Source organism: Acipenser ruthenus, chromosome 8 (genome assembly GCF_902713425.1).
Source record: "Acipenser ruthenus chromosome 8, fAciRut3.2 maternal haplotype, whole genome shotgun sequence".
Taxonomy (NCBI): domain Eukaryota; kingdom Metazoa; phylum Chordata; class Actinopteri; order Acipenseriformes; family Acipenseridae; genus Acipenser; species Acipenser ruthenus.
In genome coordinates, this window is record NC_081196.1 from 44,516,303 (window position 1) to 44,541,895 (window position 25,593).

Sequence of the window (25,593 nt, forward strand, 5' to 3'; positions counted from 1 at the left end):
GTTCCTTTTGAAACCCAAATAAAGTAAAAAGAGAAATAAAAAAAACAGTGTGTCAAAGAAATCCAAGCTTAGCTGTAGCAACCAAAGTGAAAAACCAGTTGAAGAATTTAAAAGTACATTTAATATAGTATCAATTTGCAGATGTATCTCCAGAATAGTTTTATTTGAAGTTTGTTATGTAGGATTTTATTTTTGTAAGATTCAACACATCATATTTAGGAAGGTTCTGCTATGAGGTCTGGGGAGTTGAATTAAAAGAATGCTTGTATTACAATTTGCCATTTGATCTTTACTGTCCACGCAGCACTTCCTTCAGGAACAGAACCTCCATGATTACAGATCTCTATTAAACCACGGCACAGTGGGGATTGAGCCACCAGGATAGCCTTTTACAGCTCCTATGGCCATTACGTGCTATCAAGGTGCAACAGGGTTATTTTCTTTATACAGTCGCTGCTGAGATTGGAATGGAAGGTGGTGTGAACACAGACCAAATTTAGATACTCAGGGTGCTACTTGTCAAATTTCCAGTGTGGGGATAAAACACACAAACTGCAAAACAGGAGGCAAGCCTATAAAGATACATCACCTCAATACAAACGGTCATTATTATTATTATTATTATTATTATTGATAACTAAAAGGCAATAACAATGTACGCTTATAATCAATTAAAAAAAGCACTCGGGACAATTATACATAACCTCCTTGACAACTTACTGCACTGGTGTAGGAAGTGTATTTTTACCTCAAGAGTAATTGAGCACGGAATGTACATATTTCAAGACAGTTCAACCCGCTGTTTATGTTCTGTTACCAAACAACCACTGCTAAACTTACCCAACCCCAACAGAAACAACTGGTAGCTATTCTTCTGAGGCTGCTTCTGATAACTAATTCCTTTGGCTTTGAAAAGATTGTGCAAGGCTTGTGTATTAAATGTTGATACACAATAAGTGGATTCAAAATACTTTATTGGGAGAGCACACTGGATTAGGTGTACAGGGCAAAAGGGATAGTGCAGCTGTTTTGTCTCACTCACTCTCACTTCCTGTATCCCTACAAGTCAACCCCCAATCAATGTACGAGAACTCTAACAGCCCAAATCCAAAGGTACATTCATTCATATTTAAAAGTATTTTAAAGGTGTAGACACACATTTCAAACATAGTGTAACCAACAAATTAAGATTGTTTAAAACAAATCTACTGTAGTTTTTTCTAACTACTATTTTTAAAATAATTAATGCTGGTCCATTTTTTCAGAAGGAATTATTGCGTTTCTCCAAGCACTTTTAAGAACCCAAGAAAATAGCGGTTTGAGCATAGCAACGGCAACGATGTCAATGTACAGACTTTTTAAAACCATGTGTTCTGTTGAGTCTTATTTGCTGACTCCCCTTAAAAACAGTGTCGTCAGTGAATTCGCTGGTTTCCAGTGTCTGTATGGTCGAAAGTATCATATGAAAACCAGCGAGGCAGTGTGCTGCACGAGATGAAGCATAAATGTATTTGAGCATGAATACCATCTGTATAAATGAAATTGTCCAGCAAAAAAGACCTTGTAAGTGCAAAATCTATTATTGCTGCAGAGCCAGGAAAATTCCCCCCATCACCCTGTAGATACTGTACTTAACAAGTACCTAATACAGCTAGTGTTTTAATCTCTTCCTTTTCAAAAGGACACTAGATTTCTCAGTCAGACAAGGGTCCAGTAACCTACACAAGACATGTATTGAAACAAGCAAGTTAACATTGCTGGTTCAAGAAGTGCTTTTGAAGAAATATAAAACACATTAAAAAAAAGTGTCCACAGGTATGTGATTAGGAGCTGTGCGTGAGGAGAAGAAACACGATTATAATAGGGAAAAGTCTAACGCATTCTAGCTGATTGCTTGGACGTCTTTTAGATTGTGTGCCTCTTGTCGGTTTTCTGATGAAACTAGTCTCTTTAAATTATGTCCCCATTAGATTGTATTTGTTGCAACTACATACATCTGTTAGGAGAGTTGTCTTGTGCACAAAGACATTCATTAAAACTCTAAACATACAATTCCTTATCGTACTGGTAACATAATTGTCAATGGGAAAATGTGAACAGTTAACTTTTGAATTTTTTTTTTTTTTTTTAAACTTCAATCAAGAAAAGCTACGATAGCCTGTATTTTGCAGTTAGCAAATTGTTTTCTGTAATTTTTTGGGCCTTTTCCTTTTTTTGAAATACAATATTGCTTTGTAGCAACATGGCTTACTGTGATTATACAAACTCATTGTTTCAGGCCTACATACTGCACAAAGCATGCATATAATGTGATATCTTGTAACAATTGTAAGTCGCCCTGGATAAGGGCGTCAGCTAAGAAATAAATAATAATAATAATAATAATAATAATGCGAGAACACACTTCAAATGATAAGAGGTAGCCCTGCAACACTTAGAAAGAGAATATACAGCAGGACTGTACTTGTTATTTTTTGCTTTTACTGTATTTCCAGTTACTACTCTTGTTGTACTGTAGCAACAGTGAAGAGAAGAAATATTTTTATGTGATGTTCTTTATTAGAAAATGATTCAGTACCACCAGCCAATCAGCATCCAGCTTTGGCAGGCTTCTATCAAACAGTAGATGGACCGTCACCGGATCAACTGGGAATCAAACTTAAAATCAGCCGGTGCCAGTGCCGTGTTTTTCATTTTGACTTGCTGTATTGAAAGCTTAGTTCACATCTATTGGACAGCAATTACTAAGCAGAGACATGATTGGTAAAATGTATTTTATTATCCACCAAAACCAGCCAATTAATTATTTGCCCTGATGAAAGCAAACAGTCCTGTACCCACAAGTGCCGAATCAGCCAATCCCAGCCTGCCAGCTCGACTGGAGCTCAGCATCTTTCAACAACAACAAACCGAGACACCGACAATTCACAAACAGATATCTGGCACTGTCCAGCTAAACTATAAGCAACTGTGACAAGTAAAAAGTTATTTGTTTAATAATGTGTTTTTTTTCTTCTTTTCTTTAATTATGTATGTGATCCTTTTATGAACATTTTTGGGACTATTTTCCTAAAGCTTTTCTCGGCGGCTTGGGACACATAGCTCCATTCATGGTCAACTTTCACACAGTAGAGCATTCATTGACAGGCGTATCACTTAAATAAAGCCCTTGCATGCAGCCGTCATAAACTCTCACTGCATACTTCCTCGTTTCAAGTTATTGTTATTACCATTTGTACTTTTCTTTCTATACTTTATTTACTTTTTTGTTTAATTATGCTTCTAAAAAGAAAATCGATCTGGTATCTATTTTGTACTGTGTCAAAAATAAATATAAATTGTGTAAGACAGGACCACTTTAAGTAATTGAGCTCAAAATATTGGGTGAGCAAGCAGAACAGTGAAGCAGAGCTGTGCGGCTGTTTAACAGGATACTAGAGACCCTCCCCTATGAATACTTCCTAATGCGTGTTACATTATAAATTACTTTTCTATAGAACCAGGTTGAAGTTTCTTCTAGTTTACGGTTTCAATTTTTCAAGGCTTTGTTTACTTCCACAAAACGCTGGGTAGAAGAGAGAAAATTAGAAATTATATATATATATATATATATATATATACACACTGTATATATATATACACTGTATATATAATTGATAATCACTTGTTTAATTGTGATGATACTTGGTTTGGACATTCTTTAGTGAAAGTTATTTAGAGTATCAGTCTGTAGACACAGGGTAGTCTCTTGACACAGGGGTTGTACCGACAGACTGGAAAACTGCAAATGTAATAACGATCCACAAAAAGGGGGACAAAACTGAACCAGGTAACTACAGACCAATAAGCCTGACTTCTATTTTATGTAAATTTATGGAAACTATAATAAGCTCCAAAATGGAAAATTACCTATATGGGAACAATATACTGGGAGACAGTCAACATGGTTTTAGGAAAGGGAGATCGTGTCTAACTAACCTGCTTGATTTTTTTGAGGATGCAACATCGACAATGGATAATTGCAAAACATACCACATGGTTTATTTCAACTTCCAGAAAGCTTTTGACAAAGTCCAGCATAAAAGATTAATTCTCAAACTGAGCACAGTAGGGATTCAAGGAAATGCATGCACATGGATTAGGGAGTGGTTAACATGTAGAAAACAGAAAGTACTGATTAGAGGAGAAACCTCAAAATGGAGCTAGGTAACCAGTGGTGTTCCACAGGGGTCAATATTAGGTCCTCTGCTATTCCTAATCTACATTAATGATTGAGATTCTGGTATAGTAAGCAAACTCGTTAAGTTTGCAGATGACACAAAAATAGGAGGAGTGGCAAACACTGTTGCAGCAGCAAAAGTCATTCAAAATGATCTAGACAGCATTCAGAACTGGGCAGACACATGGCAAATGACATTTATTAGAGAAAAGTGTAAAGTATTGCACTCAGGCAAAAAATGTGCATTATAAATATCATATGGGAGATACTGAAATTGAAGAAGGGATCTATGAAAAAGACCTAGGAGTTTATGTTGACTCAGAAATGTCTTCATCTAGACAATGTGGGGAAGCTATAAAATAGGCCAACAAGATGCTCGGATATATTGTGAGAAGTGTTGAATTTAAATCAAGGGAAGTAATGTTAAAACTTTACAATGCATTAGTAAGACCTCACCTAGAATATTGTGTTCAGTTCTGGTCACCTCGTTACAAAAAGGATATTGCTGCTCTAGAAAGAGTGCAAAGAAGAGCAACCAGAATTATCCCAGGTTTAAAAGGCATGTCGTATGCAGACAGGCTAAAAGAATTGAATCTATTCAGTCTTGAACAAAGAAGACTATGCAGTGAGCTGATTCAAGCATTCAAAATCCTAAAAGGTACAGACAGTGTCGACCCAGGGGACTTTTTTGACCTGAAAAAAGAAACAAGGACCAGGCGTCACAAATGGATATTAGATAAAGGGGCATTCAGAACAGAAAATAAGAGGCACTTTTTTACACAGAAAATTGTGAGGGTCTGCAACCAACTCCCCAGTAATGTTGTTGAAGCTGACACCCTGGGATCCTTCAAGAAGCTGCTTGATGAGAATCTGGGATCAATAAGCTACTAACAACCAAACAAGCAAGATGGGCTGAATGGCCACCTCTCGTTTGTAAACTTTCTTATGTTCTTATATATAAAGGCATATTTCTGTATGGCTATAGGTCAAACTTACATTTTTACATGTGCATGCAGTGTTGCCGATAGTTTTTGAATTTACAGCTTTGCGTGGAGTGGACGTCACTGACATGCTTGTTTTAAATGTATCTGTTGCAATCCATTGAGTTAGGAAATCTTTTTTAAGTTACTATTTAAACCTGTGGTCCAATAAACACCCCATTGAGTGTGAAATGTTATCTGAAGTATCCACCAGCTAGACATAATTATTTGTTGTATTAATTCCTTAATTCAGCCATGGTCCAGTCAGTAATGAAACTGTTTTCAAGCTAACACGATTTAGGTCATTATAAGTGACATTGTGCCAAATTATTCCATACAAATTTGTTCCAAAAGCTTTTGTGCTAACATCACCATTTTAAAAAACAAGATTGGTTTGTTATTTTATTTGCCAGGCTTCTATTTTGGCAATACTGGTGGAAATTATACAGGTATTTCCCTTGAGAAGAGCTTTGCGACATATCTCTTCCTCAGCAAAGTGTTCAGTGGCTGTGGTTTTAACTGCTATTAAAAATGGTTATTTCAGTCCATGTATGCTTGAAGGTTCCCATTTGAAAAGTCACCCATGTTACCACAGGACCAGTGACCAAGAAATGTTCATTTAACTGAATGCCTCTCCTCCAGGGTTTGTTATTTATATGAATGCATTATTTAATTAATTCTATCCATCACCCAGAATGCATAAATGATGACTTTAGAGGGTTAGGGAGTGGAGCTTAGTTGTCTACTTTCAAGAAACATCAGACACTGAAAAGAAATCTTGACATTTGCTATGAGTTATGAAATAATGAGCTTGGTTAACCAGGCAACAGTTGATTTGATTAAAACAGCTACATTATTAACATGTGCTTTCTATTTAATTTCACTAAAAGCTCATAGGATGGTATATATATATATATATATATATATATATATATATATATATATATATATATATATGCAGCCGCCTTACTGCATACTTCCTCATTTCAAGTTATTGTTATTACCATCTGTACTTTATATTGCTATACTTTATTTTTTTGTTTACTTATGCTTCTAAAAAGAAAATTGATCTGGTATCTTTTGTACTGTGTCAAAAATAAATATAAATTGTGTAAGACAGGACCAGTTTAAGTAATTTTATATACAGTACTGTGCAAAATGCTGTAAAGTAAGAATGCTTTCAAAAATAGACATGTTAATAATTTATATTTATCAATTAATAAAATGCAAAGTGAGTGAACAGAAGAAAAATCTACATCAAATCAATATTTGGTGTGACCACCCTTTGCCTTCAAAACAGCATCAATTCTTCTAGGTACACTTGCACACAGTTTTTGAAGGAACTCGGCAGGTAGGTTGGCCCAAACATCTTGGAGAACTAACCACAGTTCTTCTGTGGATTTAGGCAGCCTCAGTTGCTTGTCTCTCTTCATGTAATCCCAGACAGACTCGAGGATGTTGAGATCAGGGCTCTGTGGGGGCCATACCATCACTTCCAGGACTCCTTGTTCTTCTTTACGCTGAAGATAGTTCTTAATGACTTTCGCTGTATGTTTGGGGTCGTTGTCATGCTGCAGAATAAATTTGGGGCCAATCAGATGCCTCCCTGGTGGTATTGCATGATGGATAAGTATCTGCCTGTACTTCTCAGCATTGAGGAGACCATTAATTCTGACCAAATCCCCAACTCCATTTGCAGAAATGCAGCCCCAAACTTGCAAGGAACCTCCGCCATGCTTCACTGTTGCCTGCAGACACTCATTCGTGTACCGCTCTCCAGCCCTTTGGCGAACAAACTGCCTTCTGCTACAGCCAAATATTTCAAATTTTGACTCATCAGTCCAGAGCACCTGCTGCCATTTTTCTGCACCACAGTTCCTGTGTTTTCGTGCATAGTTGAGTCGCTTGGCCTTGTTTCCACGTCGGAGGTATGGCTTTTTGGCCGCAAGTCTTCCATGATGGCCACTTCTGACCAGACTTCTCCGGACAGTAGATGGGTGTACCAGGGTCCCACTGTTTTCTGCCAATTCTGAGCTGATGGCACTGCTGGACATCTTCCGATTGCGAAGGGAAGTAAGCATGATGTGTCTTTCATCTGCTGCATAAGTTTCCTTGGCCGACCACTGCGTCTACGGTCCTCAACGTTGCCCGTTTCTTTGTGCTTCTTCAAAAGAGCTTGGACAGCACATCTGGAAACCCCTGTCTGCCTTGAAATTTCTGTCTGGGAGAGACCTTGCTGATGCAGTATAATGACCTTGTGTCTTGTTGCTGTGCTCAGTCTTGCCATGGTGTATGACTTTTGACAGTAAACTGTCTTCAGCAACCTCACCTTGTTAGCTGAGTTTGGCTGTACCTCACCCAGTTTTATTCCTCCTACACAGCTGTTTCTGTTTCAGTTAATGATTGTGTTTCAACCTACATATTGAATTGATGATCATTAGCACCTGTTTGGTATAATTGTTTAATCATACAACTGACTATATGCCTACAAAATCCCTGACTTTGTGCAAGTGTACCTAGAAGAATTGATGCTGTTTTGAAGGCAAAGGGTGGTCACACCAAATATGGATTTGATTTAGATTTTTCTTTTGTTCACTCAATTTGCATTTAGTTCATTGATAAATATAATCTATTAACATGTCTATTTTTGAAAGCATTCTTACTTTACAGCATTTTTTCACACATGCCTAAAACCTTTGCACAGTACTGTATATATACATATTTTTTAATTATTTTCTTTTATTATTTTTTATTTTTTATCATTAACAGTATGGTACTATTTTCCCTTCAATTTGTTTTCTTTTGTTCTTTCATTTGTTTCCAACCTCCCCTTAATCCTCTAATTTATTTGTTTTACTGTATTTTATAAATCACTTTGTTTATGAAAAAAAGCTCTTGACAGAAAACAAAAATGTGTGTATGTAACTTTTTCTTGAAGGTAGACTGACTAAGGTGTTAAAATCGAGTTTATTACCATTGCCTTATCATGGTTTAGTTCAGTTTACTTTTTCTCTGATGATTCCACAGTGTCACTAGATTAGCCTTGTCTGCTTTGTCGGTCTGCAGCTATTAAAAATAATTTTGAAGACCAGCATGGGTGAGAGGGCAGCTCTATAAACAGGGTTACAAAAACACATTTGACAGATATCTCTCACAGAGCAGTATGTGGACTGTGGACAGTGCAATGTAGCAAATAGTATAAACCCTCCAAAGCGAAAAGCTGTATGCAGGCCCTGCACTGTTTATACTGTACTCTGTAAGTGCCTCTATTTAAGAATAATTTGCCCCCTCTATCGAAAGAGGAATGATGGTGTACAGGGTGTGGTGGTATAGTAATAATTGTTCTTTTTCTTGCCTTGATTCAGGGAACGGAGTCTGTAACTGTGGGAACTGTGACTGCTGGGAAGAATGGACTGGAAATGCCTGTGAGATCTGGATTGGAGCAGAATACTAATGAGGTTGCAGAGGCAATGCGAAAGACTGTTGTTAAGGCTGCTTAGTACAATAGAGAAGCAGTAAGTAATGTCAATCATAAGGAGAGCGAATCACTTAAAACTTGAGATATACTTGAGATAAAGTTCTCAGATTTCTGCGTATCAATTGTATAATAGCATTCCAATTACTGGTTACAAATTATTAAAACTGCAGATATTATTGTAAGCAAGTAACCCAACTGTTGAAGCTACAGTATTTATCCTGTTGTCTTTTTTGTTTAAAGAAACATTACCTAGTAACATGTGTATTATACAACTATATGTATATAAAACTGTTATTTAGGAATACTTACATAATCTGGAAGCTTAGATGATGGGAACTAAATGGGTACAGTTCAGACATGAAATATGATTTAAAATGAGACTGTACTGTTTTAGCCTGTCAGGTTCCTTGTGTACAAGGGTACATACAGTACATTTTAATTATGTGGTTTTATGACCTATCAAAAGGTTTAAATAAAGTGGGATGTACCCTACGTTTAAGCAAGATATCATGTAACATGTATTTTTGTAATTAAGAAATTTAATGTATGTGCTGCTTGCTACAGCATTTGCATGGTGCAGAATATCCATATATCCACAACTAGTTTCATTAAATGTATAAAATTACATGGGTACATCATTATAACAGGGTTATTACATACAGTCTATCCAATAATTAGAATAATGTAACAGACATTTTCTAAAGGAAGAACAATATCTCCAATGAAATTGCTTCTGTTATGAGGCAACATCAGTGGGGATATGAACATTTTTTTTTTTTTTTTTTAAATGCAATGGACTTAAAAGAAATTCCTTCTGTTCTGTTGTGAGTGCTAGAACATCAGTGTCTATTATAAACATGAAACACACACATCAATAAAGAATCTTGTGTGCTGTGACTATGTTGCCACAGGATATATACCTTTATCCTTGAAAAGAAGGTTGACAGTACAAAAAGAAATGAAAGATAAGGAGCTGAAAACATCAATCTACCGTGGCCTTTTCACACAATTTATCATACACATCAGTACCTCTCTGTGTATGTTTAACCCCTATGTTTGACCAGTGCAGTATTGTACTGCATATTCTATAGCATTAAGTTTGTAGCCTATGTTTAGTATGCCTTTATATAAATAGTTTTATTCAATATGTTGTATCTGTGTGTACAACAAATAAACACAAGTAGTGCAGACAAACTCTTTGCATATATGGATGTAAAGTTAGCAGTACAAACCAACAGTTCTTTATACACATAGCCTACTACATGCAGTTCATCAATGCCATCCTCTTCCCATGCAACAGATGAGACAACAGACAAATTAAAAGTATTAACCAAAGCACAAATAACAAAGCCCCCTTCCGCCTGGTATGTTTAAACATGTTAAGAAAAAACTGTTCAAAGACAACCGTTCATAGGAATAAACACCATCACAGACAATCCGTAGAAACCAAAAAGAAAAAGAACAGAGGTGTTACATTTTACACACTAGTCATTTACAAAAATAAATTCAGCCTTAATTTACCCAGTCAACTGGTTTGCAGGCGAGTATAGCCCAGCATGTAGGGTTCACTGTTGAAAATTATGATTTTGTATTACGTGGACACGGGACACCAGCCCTAAATAGAATTAAAATGTTAAATTCCTTTTGTGCATATTACTGTATTATAGCATTAATGTAGCTTTGTAAATACTTAAATAGTACATTTTAGCTAATGTGCTTCACTTCTCCTAATAAGAAACTAGCTCGTAATTCCATCAAGATCGAGAAATTATACATTTTCAAATGAATTCCTTAATATATTTGAAATTTAGCAGCACAGCATCAATCTAGCTTATAACAATATACAAACTCTTATTTAATAAAACTATTATGAAAATAAATGAAGCAAGACAAGTTTATACTGATCCTTTGATTCTGGAAATTCATCATAAATCAATACAGAAATGTCTAGATGATGCTTCAGAACAAAAAAGCAGTGGAATGTTATGTTTTGTTTGATATTTTTTTTAACAGAAAACAAACATCACCACGTAATAACCTTTATACTATAACGTGCCAATTAAAAACAGAATAACATTTAGTTTTTTGTTATGGCGATGGTTTAAAATGTTGCCACAGTTGGGTCCTCTATATATTAAAATATTTGACTGTTATTCACTAAATTCAATAATGGGGCCTTAGCATGCATGTGTGTGGTTTTGAAAAATCTGTCTGGGTACACATACCCTTTACAGAATGAATACTAAATGAAAATGTATTGATCAGAACTCCCAGAGACTAGTGAAAAGGCCAAAGGAAGAGATACGGTTTTCTCAATATGCAAACCATATTTTCAGTTCCATTTTTCAAATTGCAAAAAAAAAAAAGAAAAAAAAAGCATTCATCTGGTAGGTTAAGGATAACCCAATCATGTAAAAACCGACTAAAACAGTGTTAATTTGACCATTTTTAATATGCTACTAGTCTTCTCCTGGATGTGAACTGATTATGAGGCACCTTTAACCCAGCTTTGGGTACATGTTTTTGCATGCTGGGTTAGAGGTATGCACAGGCACATAGGCCAATATAAGAAGTACTGGACTCTGCATGCTGAGCTAAAAAAAAAAAAAATCCTCTCCTATATCTCTTAATATGTCTAGTTATTAAAAATTATGTTTTTTTATTGTCTTTTTTTTGTTTGTTTTTTTTACAATGAAAACATTATAATATAAGCTATTTCCTGCATTGCTGCTACAAGAAAGAACACAAGACTAACCTTGCCCATGCTTTGCTTAACAGTGGGATGCAGCCAGTCATAAAGACATCTACTTACCGGTACATTCAGCATTATCAGACACTGACTAGAGTAGATATTTTAAATGGCTGCACATTGTGTGATCCCTTTGCTAGTCATAAGCATAGCTCATTATTTGGGGAAGGTCAGCATACGAAGGATGGGCCTGAACCAGAGGCCTACAAGGCCTATAGAGTTTCCTAGAGCCCATGCTCTAAAAAAATAAATATAATAATTGCATTTCCTATTCCCTGGGCAAGGCAAATGTCACTGCTAGCAGAATCAGCTTCTGATATGTATGGTAAGGACCACAAATAAAAAGAACTATAGGCACGAAATACTCACCAACTGACTTTACATTGATTTTGGATGACATAATTCTATCTGAACTCACACCAATCTTATGAGCTATCTGTCAGTCTTTGCAGTGTTTTCAATAATATGTAAAATCAATGCTCTGTGCCTCAGACACAGATTCCTTTTTTTTGTGGTTTTCCAAATTAGTTTACTTAGAAGCTTCCTGATTGCTTGCTTTGAAACAAGCCACATGTGGCATCTTTTGTTGTGTCAGTGTGTGTGTGTGTATTTTTGTGTGTATCTGAAAATCACACATAGCAAAAACTTCTAAAACATTGAAGACAGAAATAAAGAAAGCAAAAGAGAGATAGATAGCAGACTTATAAAAAGGGGAGATGCAGTCCATATTACTACATGTTTACAGCATTTAACCAGAAATGGGCTGGTCAACCGTGGAATAGAAAACAGCTCAGAATTACATGGACTTTGCTGAAACTGGGCTCAAATGGGAATTATGGGTAACTGTCAGCAGGCAAGGTACCACGTGTGGCTGTGAAATACATCATTCACATGGAGTGTCACAGTTACAGAAAAGATTAAAAAGGCATTCCATATCTGGTAGGGCATTCCATGGTCTGTTTATCTGGTTATCCAGGTTTCTTCTCCTTTTAGATTTATTAGATACACGTTGGGATTTATCCACTTGCGAAACAGTTCAGTGAGAAGCAAGAGTTCACTTCCCTGAACCTGATCTGCTGGCAACTGAATGTTAAAGAGTCTGTCCAGGATAAATTGCTCAACAGTGTTATGGGTTCGCTCTAGTCACCACAGCTGTTAAGATCTGGCTATGTCGTCTTGCTCGTCTTGCTAACCGGTTTGCCGCCATTCATTATTGCAGACGCGCTTGTGCTTTTACTCGGAGTCACTCCAGCCTTTGGAACTGATTCTCCAACATCATGCAATGATGGCTCTCTGTACATGGCAACTAGAATGACAAAGGGGAAATAACAACAACATTGGATTAGACTTAGTAACAGGATGGCATATACACATATACACATTTCATACAGTTTTCCTTGCTATCACTGCCATTTACCATGTACAAAAAAGTTACAAATATTACACTCCACATTAACGAGTTCTACATGTGAAACATCCTTCCTTGCTTAACTTTGAAATGACTGTGAAACCTGCTGCTTATTCCCTTGAGAAAGGCTTAGACCTATGTTATCTATGAATCGAGACATAAAAATACAAAAAAAATCCATCCCGTAGGTCATTCCTGTTAGATGTACCCTGGATCTCTCACCGTCTCACAGAGGAAAAGCAAATCCAGCAAAAACAATGTTCAGCAGTATCCCATATGGTCATAAAACCTTTCTCCCATTGTTGTAAAATATATAATTCTACAAGAGTTCACTCTTCAGCGACCTTTACACTAAAGCTGCTCTTGTTTTTCAGCAACATTTTTTCTTTTTCTTGTACAGTGGTGCATTATCCACCACTTTCAACACCTCCACTTTTGCCTGATGTTCTAATGCACAGGGCTAAACCCAGCAGCTAATGTTAAAACATATTAAAGTAAAGAACACACTGGATCCCTGCAGTAACAAAATGTACTTTATAATAAAGTGAGCAAAATAAAAAATAAAAAATCTATATCCAGAAATGGATTTATAAAGGATTGTTTTGCTATTCAGTTGTTATGGCAATATCGATTGCACACATAGTAGAGATACCAGTATCATGTGTAGTGTAATACTAGTATTACATTCACATTAATTGTAAACCCGTTGAATCAGTCAAACACATATTGATCTCCCGCAGGTTCAAATATCATATAATTTACATGTTAGTCCTTTTAATGTCATATATGATATGAATTGCTCCTAGTCCCTGTACTACTCTGAGTTTTACTTTAAATATGGTATGGATCCCGTTGAACATGCCTGCATCTTGAGTTTTTGTTGTATTTATGTATTGGCCGAAGTCGCTTGACACTAAAGAGAAATTACTAGTGAAAGAGAGTTTGGTCTTTACCTTCTAATGGCTTAGGCAGGAAATGAGCAGCTGGTTTTGTTTTCTTCACTCGATTCCCCTTCATTACTTGGCCTTCTTTATTGAGACCCAGGAACCAAGCCCTGCCAGACTCTTGCTGTCTGTATAGCATGGAGGAGTAGATCACATAATAGTTTTCAAACACAGACTCTTTAAACTTGCATTCTGGCGTAAAAAGTTCCTGCGAAAGAAACAGAAAAAACGGTGAGGTCAGCTGTGTCTCCAAACAGTGCTTCAGGATGGCATATACACATTTCATACAGTATTTGATGCATATACACCAGTGGTGCACAACTCAGGTCATGGAGGGCCGGTGTCCCTCCTGGTTTTTGTTCTAACCATACCCTAAATTACTTAATTGGACTAATTAAGCTTCTAATAAGGTCCAATAAAGTACTTTAGGGTGCAGCTGGAATAAAAACCAGCAGGGACACCAGCCCTCCAGGACCGAGTTGTGCACCACTGATATCGACTAACCGTGCCAAGAGCGCAAGTGTTGAAAGGAGACTTCAACATATCAGGAGTACACAGGCCAGTCCAGATCATAATGCCTTGAGCTGGTGGGCATCTTGATGTAAATTAACAGATAGTAATAGTCTCTCTGGGAGTTAGTGGTTGAAACAACATTGTGACCAAAACCACATGGTTAAACACATGTTTGTAATGAATGGATTTCCATTCTCACAATCACCGTAAAAGTGAGAGTGAACTGCCCCAAAGAGTTCAGAGTTTCCAAAATGTTGAGAGTGCTCAATCAGATCTTTTCTTTTTAGGTTATTCTCTTTATACATCTGTTTGTTCTTTTTAGTACCACCATAGTATTCAGTTACTGCAGCATTACCAACAGTGCATTGTTTAAAAATACACTTTTTTGTATAGTTGCTGGAAATGCCATCAGCAAACACTCTCCTTATTCAATATTGGACAAACAATAATTGAAAGCAAGAAATAAACATTATGTGTCAACACCTCCCTGAAGCCTCCAAATACAAGTGGAAACATGCAAGTACATATTATTGTACACAGAAATATAATATATGCATTAAGAAAATGTAGACTCTTCATGAAAGCCTTCCAATATAACTGCAAACATGCATGTGCTAATAATGTAATGTAATGTACATGCACAAGCTGGGCAGCAGGATGATTAATTAATCACTGAACTTGAATTGAGGCTCGCAAAATAAAATCCTTGCCAATCATTAACTAATTGATTGATTAATTCTTGCATCTCTATGGAAATGTCATTGTTAGTTATTTTTCTTCTGTATTTTAGTAAACTGTGTTCTGCACAGAGGATAATGCGACAGCGTAATACCACAATACATGTTCTACCTTATTTTAATGTATGCCTATGAAGTGTTTTTCAATTGTCCATTTTTTTTTATTTATTCATTTTTTATTGCCTCAAACTTATAAAATGATAGGTAAAACATCTGCAGTTTTAATATATAGAAGAAAGATTACTGGCCAATTAAAGTAGAGCAAATGATGAAATGATGATATTATGTAACGGACTGAATGCAGATGTGTTCTGGGATGAACTTGATTAAAAGAGTAAAGGCTCCGTTGTCTACAAGGACAGAGAGGCAACCAGCTGACCCACAATGCTGCTGGTAGACACAGATTAAGACCCGGAGTCGACATTTGGCAAACCATAAGTAGTTATCTCCTAAATCCAGTTTAGGCTTGTATATTGATTATATTTTCATTTAGAAACTTAGGTCTAAGGATTCAGCTCCAGGTTAAGAAAAGAACACAGGATTAAAGGCATTGTGCAGCTTGGAAATGTGCCATAAGAGCAATCCCTCAGTCGTTTCCATTAAAACATTTTGTTTTCACTTCAAGAGGATACAGCTTCGTGTTCAGTTAATTTATTTACAGAAATCGAGACTGTGTATTAATCTTCCAAAGGTCAGGGACTACTTCTTTTCAATAGGGGGTGCCCTTTTTAGGGTTTATTGTATCAATCAGATATTATGATGCCTCAAAGAAAATAAAAAAGGCATATTCTGCCATGTGTAAAAAAAATAACAGCACTTAATTCAAATGACAGAAGAAATCAGTTGATGTAGCCGCTGAGAAAAAGATCATCATACAAAAAGACATTTTCTTAAATTTTAACAATAAATATACTTCAATTTTAACATTGTAAGACAGTGTGGTAGTTAAAAAGAAAACTGGGGGACATTACAGTATTACATAGGGGCGTATCTTCTATTATTATTACTGAAAAAAGGCCTGTTCCCAAGTAACTTGAATCTTACATGGATATTCCAATTGTACACCCACAGTCTCTACAAATATGTCACAGCCAAAGTAAATTGCATGCACTGAAATCCAATTTACAAGCACAGAAGGATCTTGCTGGACATATTGTACTTTTCCAAAATTGCATTTAATGGTAATATGCACACTCCTTGACATTAAAACCAACTCATTTATAAAACACAGGTGATGATAAAAAAAAACAAGTTTCATGGCTATTGGTTATGCAGTTCTCCAGACTCGCACTGTCTGGACACTTTATTAGGACCTTAACCTAGTATTGGGTTGGGCCACCGTTTGCCCTAATCATAGCCTAGACACTGTGACAGACTCCAAAATGTGATTGAAGGTGTCACGAGGGGTGTTTATCCATTCAGTCATGAATATTTCAGACCTGACTAGCCTCTCTAATGTCTTTTCCCTCTGCCCATAACAGTTTGCAGGCAAAGCTGACTCTCCTGGCAGCCACTTTTGATTTACCATAGCTTATACAGACCGATAACCGATTGAGCAGCATGACTGTCCTTGCTACTGTGGCACCTACTCGACGTGCACCCACTATTATGCCTATTTCAAGTTCTGTTGGATGTTTACCTTTCCCCATTTCTCATTGACTGGTTGCAATTGTGCTGCTCCCACAGCTTTATAGTGCTGCAGTGAACCACATCTCACATCACAGGGATAATGACAACATAGTTTGTGGTAGGGTTTCAAATTGTGGGTGTGGCCAGTACTTGAATTGGGCACTGCCACTGACTACCAGGGGCTACAAGAAGAAGGTGCACTGGTGGCTCAGTAGAGGCACTCTCTCCTCTGGGCAGACCCTCAAACTTGGATAAGACATAATCTGAGGTCTACTGTGAACAATTTCTCAGCATTCTTCCAAGAAAAACACAAAAAAGCTGGCCCTAGTGTAAACAGATCTGACTAAATTGCCCCTAGCTTTTGTCATCCTAACTTCTGGAGAACAGAACTATCCTGTTGAAATATCATCAATATAAAATACATATTTTGTATTGCAAAACAAACTCAGCCCAGTTCTATTCATGTCTTGGTCTCCCACAGTAAGGGTTGTGTATTTTAATTGGTTTGGCACCTTCTGACATTTCTCCAGAATACAGGCCCTACATCCCATCCAGACAATGTGCCTCAAGCCACAGTTGCACACCCTGGGAAATGAGCTGGAGGCAGCATCTAAAGAAAGTGCCAGTATCTCATTAGCACTCCTCTAAGCAGTGACAAAAATGCAGCAAAATGTAAGAAGTTTAAGGTGAGGCTTCTAGATCCTTCCAATAAATACCCTTAAGAAAAATTCACCCAGAAAAAAAATATATAATAATTATACAACCTAAATAAGAAATATAATATACTTCAGTACTGCCAAGTGCTTTTATTTATCTAAGCCTACAAATCGCATGATTAGTAAAGGATTCAGTCCAGTAGGTTTTCTTCAGTTATGCCCAGGAAATTACCAAATTACCTGTGCACCTCTTGTTGTAACAAGGAAAAGAGAAATAACAACAAATATTATTGGGGTTGGTTTAAATGATCTGTCTGTTTACAACACACATTCCGTGCACCTGAGTGACTAAATTCACAAATCTCCTATGTGCTGTTAGTTCATAAGGATTAGCAGAGGAAGTGGGAGCAAGTGGTAATGTCATCTGAAGTTGCATACTCTTGAGAAGATGGTTAAATTAACCAACGGCACCTTCTCCAACGAACAACTGCTGGCAGCTGACGAAAAAAAGAAAACTGACACACCCAGGATAATAAACACAACCATAGCTGGTTAACATAAATGGTCATTTCTTGCTGAGGAGCCATTTACAAGGCTACCTCAGCACATGACAAATAGTCACATCTTTTGAACACATCTTAATTGGTGTACACACACACAGTACTTTCATTTCTGAACGTTTCTGCTCCTTCACGTTTAAGTATCTCACTCAGATCATGCAACAACATGGGCAGACATTCTTAACCATTTTACAATTCTTTTGTTATAGTAAGAAGGAATACATCTTTAATGATCTCTCCCCTGTAATCTCACACACCTCCAACACCCAGTCTGTCTGGGGAAACAGGATAACATCTGGTTACTTTGAATTTCAAAGGACCCTTTGAAATTCATGCTTTGGCTGGGTGGGGGGCATGTAAAAATACCAACACCAATTAACAGGTCGCTTTACCATTGGTTACGTACCAGAAACAGGGGAGGGGAACCGCCCTGTGTTAAGGGGTATTTAACATCTTGTAAAGTCATAAGAATTTGGAATCTGTCTGTTCTGTACTTGGGACATGATTCCCTGCATGTATTATAATAAACCTATTATTAATTGAAGAAAAGGACTTTGTGCATTTTCTTAAGAAACATCAGAACTCACTTTTTAAATCAACATCACCTCTCTTTAAACCCCCTGCCAATTCAACCTGCTTTCAATACTTAACAATCCCAGTACACTCATGATGAAACCCAAAGAACACAGAACTCAACCGACATGAAGACATTAGAAGAGGTCCCATATTAGTATTAATCTAATAAGAATAGGTCATGATGGCCACAAATTGTGCCAGTACTGTACATATGCAGCCCCTTCTAGCTTGTCTCTATTTCCTAATCCATCTGATGCTGCCCCTTTTACTGCCGTGTTAGAAACACCATTTCAGAAAAGCCTAACCAAGTTAACTTAATTTAAAATAGGCAGTTTTACTAAAAAAAGACAGCACTATATTACAGTATGCTATTGTATTTTTATATAGGCATATCTACTGTAGAAAAGGTTCACATTTTACATACATTCACATATGGTGCATTGCTTCCAAACCCTATCTGATACAGAGTAATAGCTTAGTCACACATAAAAACACACTGACCATGGTGCCCCAATGCCACAGTGAATTACATTCCTCCAGGATTTCCAATTTAGTTTAGTCAACAAGAAGCACGATAAAGTATTGACATCCTGTGGTTTCAGATAATGTATTATTCGTTGTCCATCAGAAAGTGTTACCAGTTCATTCAATAACATAAGTATATCCAATTACATTTGTTTTAACCCTATTTTGAAATACAAAATGTATAGTGTAGTACATCACATCTTAAAAAAATACTGATCACCTCACTGTACTTTTCACCTCCCAGTAATACTGCCCCCTGCACCATTTTGCTCCACTTTAACTGTCTAACCATACATGACCTTGCCCATTGACTGAGCTGAACTACATTTCAGAGACGTGGAGATAATGAGCCCATCCTCCTACAAAGCACTGACTAGGCATGTGTGAAACAGGCACTGCATCAAGAGACCTGGGCAGATTATACCTTTAAAACAGGCACAAGTATGGGAAGTGGATACACAAGCTACAAAAAAGCAGGCACTTTGGTTGCAAATAGCTTCACCACGTACTTAAAACTTGGAGGAGGTGGTAACTGTGCACATTGAAATGCTGAGCATCTGTCTTGGTCATACAGGTCTAGAAGATGCTTATTAATGCAGCCTCCAGAATGCCAATTAATCCATAAAAGGTCAACCTGTAGGAAACTAGCAGGATCTTTAATGTCCTTTCCAGCATTTTACATCAGAAAACACTGCACATTCTCTTGAGTTTCTGTCAATAATCTTTTGAACCAGTGTAATGCACTGGAAATGAATAATTACAAATAATCTGCTCTCAAACACAATCATTCTTTAAGTTAATTAAAGAGTATGACAAAGTATGTGTTTTTTTTCTGCAACCTGGCAAATACAAGACATTTAGATACAGCACATGCATGTGGATGCGAGGTAGCCCCTGGCACCTCAAATGCTGAGCATGCAATGTCCTGGAGAAACCGTGGCATCACAAACACTAAACAAAACAAATCAGGGATGCACCGATTTAATTTCCATAATTTAGAGAAAACAGACAAGGCTAATGAATAGTAGAATAAACGAGGAATACAATAAAGTCAAGCATCTTGGCTGTGCAATCTTGCAAAATCACTGCACATACAGTAGTTTGGGCATCAGCCCTCTGCACACGCATTTGTGTGTTTTAAGGGCATATTACATTTGCATTTGAAAATTTGACTGCATTTACATACATTTTAAGGGCAGCAGCGTGGAGTAGTGGTTAGGGCTTTAGACTCTTGACCGGAGGGTTGTGGGTTCAATCCCAGGTGGGGGACACTGCTGCTGTACCCTTGAGCAAGGTACTTTACCTAGATTGCTCCAGTAAAAACCCAATTGTATAAATGGGTAATTGTATGTAAAAATAATGTGATATCTTGTAACAATTGTAAGTTGCCCTGGATAAGGGTGTCTGCTATAATAATTTGCCGCATTCTTTAAGATTTGCATGTTTTGAATAATTCTTGATGGTAGTATTTCAAAGCTTTCGGATCTTAATTGTAACAGACTTTCTTCCACAAGATGATGTATGAAAACACATTTTCCTTCTTCTAATTATCCTTCTGCCCTGGTTCTTATAAAAAAAAAGATTCACAATCAGCTAGCATATAACAGTATGGGGTTATTTAAAAAGAAATACAAAAATAAGGGATAATATTAAAAAAGAAATAAAGCACCATAAAAGATAACAGTGGTAACACATGTCAAAAGGGTAAGAGATTGTTTAAAAAGGGTAAGAGATTGTCTGAAAAACGTCATATTCCAACATTTCAAAGACTGTATATTAGTATATTACAATGTAAACAAAGCTCCTGGATTGCCCATACTAGGTGGTTACTGTCATAAATCTGCCACAAAAACAAAACAGAACCCAAACACCTGACATCCTATGTTATCATAGTCCACAGAAAGCAGGCATGTGACGTGACAGGCCATCCAAACATGCACAGCTATAGACTCCCATTGCATAGTGGTTTGACACATTTCTGGTCTTGCTATGAGTTTAATAAGACAAACCTGAGCTTGTTACCTATAGGCTGGGGCTAACCAGACTAATTTTAAACCCTGAAATGGGGGAAACTGCAATGCAATAGCAGTCTTATTTCCACCCCTGTATTTAAACCAATGCTATGGAGATTGTTCTTGGTAATAGGAATGACCTTGATATACCCTCTATCAATTATCCATATACTAATACATGAAGACAGCTATATAAGGTATATCTTTATAAGGATGGATTTATGCCAATACAGAAAGTGGTAAGACCATCCATGATTAGTTTGCTATGTGAGATCTCAATTACACGACTAGAGCAGCTGAATCAGCTGTATAAAGCTAAAACCAGGAAAAGCCCAAACCATGACATGACTGATATTTCTATCATAGACTGAAGGCATATTTCTCACAACAGCTCTGCAGATCCTACCTCTATAAAATCCCCTGTGGTTTTTAAGGCAATTCCACTGTAGAAGCCTACCGAGGTTGGGACAGCAGACTTAATCTGCAGGTTTATTTAATTCTGAGGTTATGTCACTCTTTCCAGACAGTGGAGCAGTGGGGTTTCTGAGTTATATAAGAGCTGTTAACTCCTCAATCCCACAGCTAGTCTGAAATCATAAAGGTTATCATTAGTATGCTCTGGGGCTGTATGGCAAAGTGGTTAATAGTGTACAGGTGCAGGTGATTAAAGAACAGACAGACAATTGTAACCCAGGTGAAAAGGTCTGTTTTATTTGTTTTTGTCCAGTGCAGTAAAGTAAACAATAATGAAGGTAAGTAATACAGCAGCGTGTATTACTTAATTTATAATACCCGGGTTTGCCCCACAAATAATAGTCCTGTTTTTATTATACACCTTCTCCCTCCTCAACCCTTCCCTCCTCCTCTCTCCTCTATCTCCTCTGATGACTTTGCCTCTTTCTTCTTCTCTAAAATCTCTGATATCTGCAAACTCTTTTAACACCTCTCCCCCCATCCACTCCCACTCCAACCCCAACACCCTCTGTCTCCCCTACTAACACACCCTCCTTCTCCTCCTTCTCTCCCCTCTCAGACTCTGACCTCTCTTCCCTCCTCCAGGGCCACAAAACCACCACATGTGCCCTGGACCCCCTCCCCACTCACCTCTTTCAAGCTGCTGCTCCTGCTCTACTCCCCTTCATCTCCTCCCTTCTCAACACCTCTCTCCTCTCTGGCCTCTTTCCCTCTGCCTTCAAACAAGCCTCTATCACTCCCCTCCTCAAAAAACTACCCTCAACCTCACCTACCTCCAGAACTGCCATCCTGTCTCTCTCTTACCCTTCTTCTCTAAAACCCTCAAGCGGGCAGTGCACCACCAGCTCTCTGCTTTCCTGTCTAACCACTCTCTGCTTGACCCTCTCCAATCTGGTTTCCGCTCTGCTCAATCCACTGAAACTGCTATCCTGTCTGTCACTAACTCACTAAACTGCCCGTGCTGCCTCTCTCTCCTCTGTCCTAATTCTCCTCGATCTCTCTGCTGCCTTTGACACTGTCAATCACTCTATTCTCCTATCCTCTCTCGCTGACCTGGAAATCTCTGGCACTGCTCTGGCCTGGTTCTCCTCCTACCATTCCAACCACACTTACCAGGTAACCTGGCACGGCTCAACCTCCACACCTCACCCTCTCTCAATAGGAGTCCCCCAAGGATCAGTCTTGGATCCTCTCCTGTTAACTCTCTACAACCGCTCCCTGGGCTCCCTCATCGCATCCTATGGTTTCTCATACCATTTCTATGCTGATGATGCTCAGATCTTCCTCTCCTTCCCCCCTCTGACCCCACCACCCCCTCCTGTATCTCTACCTGTCTGTCTGCTATCTCCTCCTGGATGTACTCACATCATCTCAAACTCAACCTCTCTAAATCTGACCTCCTTTTCTTCCCCTCCTCATCTTGCCCCTCCTCTGGTCTCTCTATCTCCATTCCTCTGGAATCTACCACGCTATTTGCCTCCTCCTCAGCCAAGAACCTCAGAGTAACCCTGGACCCCTGCGTCTCCTACTCCCAGCACACTCTAGCACACACCTGCCGATTCTTCCTGAGCAACATACAAAGAATCTGACTTCCTCACCAACTGCCCAACGCAACTCCTCGTCCAAGGCCCTGGTACTCTCCTGCCTAGACTACTGCAACTCCTTCCTGGCCGGCCTCCCTGTGTCCGCCACCTGTCCACTCCAGCTCATCCAGAACTACGCTGCTCGCTTGGTGTTCTCTCTGGCTCGCTTCTCCCACATTACTCCACTGCTCCGCACACTCCACTGGCTCCCGATCACCGCTCGCATCCAGTTCAAGACTCTTGTACTTGCCTACCGATGTCTTGACCAGACTGCACCCAGCTACCTCCAGACCTTCATCTCTCCCTACACCCCCACCCGACTTCTCCACTCCGCCTGCACTAGAAGACTGGCTGTACCTCCTCTACGCTCCCCTGCCTCCAGAGCCTGCTCCTTCTCCACTCGTGCCCCGCAGTGGTGGAACGACCTTCCTACGAATGTCAGGACTGCCCAGTCCCTGACCACCTTCTGGCGCCTCCTCAAGACACACCTCTTCAGACAACACCTGTAAAACTCCCCTTCTGGACAATATAGCACTCTGCCTTTAATGCACTTTAACTTGCACTTATCCGCTCCCTATTTTACTGTATTTAATCCTGCACTTAACCCAATCTGTAGTATTCTGTATTTCACCTGCACTCATATCTAACCCTGATGTTACTATCAACACTGTTACCTGCGCTTGAACTGCCCCGATATCAAATCGGACTGTGTTTTGTATTTGCTCTTATTAGGACTGAAGTCATTGTATTTTGTATCTTGCTCTTAATTGTACTGTAATTCTTGAAATGTATTTTTTGTATACAAATGTAAGTCGCCCTTCGTAAGGGCGTCTGCTAAGAAATAAATAAATAACAATTAGTGAAGATTTTTGTACATAAAGGTCCTCACTTTCATATATTTTTACTTTCAAATTAAAAAATATACGGTAACGACTCGGACAATTGCTTAGTTGCAGGGCTTGTTGTCTGTTCAGTTTGTCTCGTCTGTCTTTTATATATTTTACATGTGTTGTAAGGGGAACGGGACGGGTCACGCCATTAGTGACTGGGGTGAATGTGTGTTGTTGTTTACGGAGGTTGCAGAGCATTTGAGAATTTAACACCGTCTCCCTGAGTTAGGGTTGCCACCTGTCCGGGTTTGACCGGATAGTCTGGGAATTGGCATCTGTGTCCGGGTGGCATAACAAGCCCAGACTCCCTGATGTCCGGTTTTTAAGTGAAACGCGTAAGAAACACCAACCTTACTATAATAGTTTCTTTGACATAAACGATTTCCATTATCTTATTTAGAAAAATGTACTGTTTAGTACTGATCTGTGCATTCTACTTTGTCCCCTGCATTTGAATAATGCTGAAGACAAGAAACTTATCTTTGTGATGTAAGCGATCCAAGTTGCAGTCACATGTCCCCAGCAGGCTACATACTGTCGGTATTTCGCAACCACAGAGCACACTTAATATACCTTGAGTCACAGGAATTAGAAATATATAATTTACTTGGATACTTGGAATTTGTGACCCCTAGCGAGCACACTTTGACGTGATTTGACCAAGTTTCTTTTTTCCTTTTAAGAAAATGTACTTACCGGTACATGTTATTAAGAAAAAATACATTTGCAATAGTTTGTTACAAAATACAGTACTAAAATGAATTATATACAGTATTTTTATGTTGTTCATATATAAACGTTTAACAACTTTCATTAAATAGACTCACAATTAAAACAATGTATATTACATAATTGGTATAAGAGTATCACAACTTTGAATGGGATAAAAAAATAAACTTTTGTTCTATGAAACATCAGTAACTACAATCTGTATATTTCCTGTCAAATCAGCTTCAGCGAGTGACAGCTAAATGGTTAAGATAAGGAGACTGTACTAAAAGGACTGTGCTGTGCAAAAAGGTGCACAGCGTGAACAATATGTAAGGTACGTGCATAACGATTTCTGTTCAGTTTTCAAGTTGCCTAAAATTACAGGTAGATGGATGCTATTTGCAATTAATGTGCTTTCATATGTTATAAATGATGATGTTTCTGTGACATCATATTAGTTCAGTAAAATAATAAATGTAGCATAATGCATTCTGTTAACGGTAAAGGCATATTTTATGTAAGGACTGGGAATCACCAACCTGTTTAATTGTGTTAAACTGTATTACAGTATACTGCAGTTTTGATAGACCAAGGCTGACTGAGAAATATAGCCCGTCTCCAGCTCGCTTCTCAAAAACCCCAATGCTTTTAAAATACTAGGTTAAAAACACATACATGACAAAATGGAGACCAAAAGCACAGGCAGGGAGATACGCCTTTAAATTCGGTGGCTCTTTCCTATTTTTCTTCCTAGCACCCGCCAAATCAGAGAGCACCGCACTGGACAAGTGGGATAGAGCACAGCTGGGGGTGTGGTGCCAGAAGAAGCCATGGCACTCAGAGAGGGAGTGTGATGAGGTCATCCAGGTGGTCATCGAGTCGCTGATGGAGTGACCGCAGCCGCTGCCAGAGTCCTGTGCCGCTGGAGGGAGAGTACCCCATGCTGCCA

General features: G+C 38.2%; 2 protein-coding genes across 5 annotated transcripts in view; one reads left to right on the forward strand and one right to left on the reverse strand.

The window, feature by feature from the left end:
• Positions 1-11,344, forward strand: part of LOC117406959 (integrin beta-like protein 1) — an 87,722-nt gene extending 76,378 nt beyond the window's left edge. Inside the window, exon 11 of the mRNA XM_034011438.3 lies at positions 8,565-11,344. Coding sequence (XP_033867329.3) covers positions 8,565-8,653 — 89 coding nt within the window. The 3' untranslated portion in view covers positions 8,654-11,344. The remainder of the gene's footprint in view (positions 1-8,564) is intronic.
• LOC117406964 (fibroblast growth factor 14) overlaps positions 9,789-25,593 on the reverse strand; it is a 214,184-nt gene continuing 198,379 nt past the window's right edge. For all 4 annotated transcript variants that reach the window (XM_034011456.3, XM_034011451.3, XM_034011452.3 and 1 more), the window contains 2 exons: positions 13,788-13,986; positions 9,789-12,732 (listed from right to left, as the gene is read on the reverse strand). In XM_034011456.3, the coding sequence (XP_033867347.1) occupies positions 12,593-12,732; positions 13,788-13,986 (339 nt within the window). In that variant the 3' untranslated portion in view covers positions 9,789-12,592. The remainder of the gene's footprint in view (positions 12,733-13,787; positions 13,987-25,593) is intronic.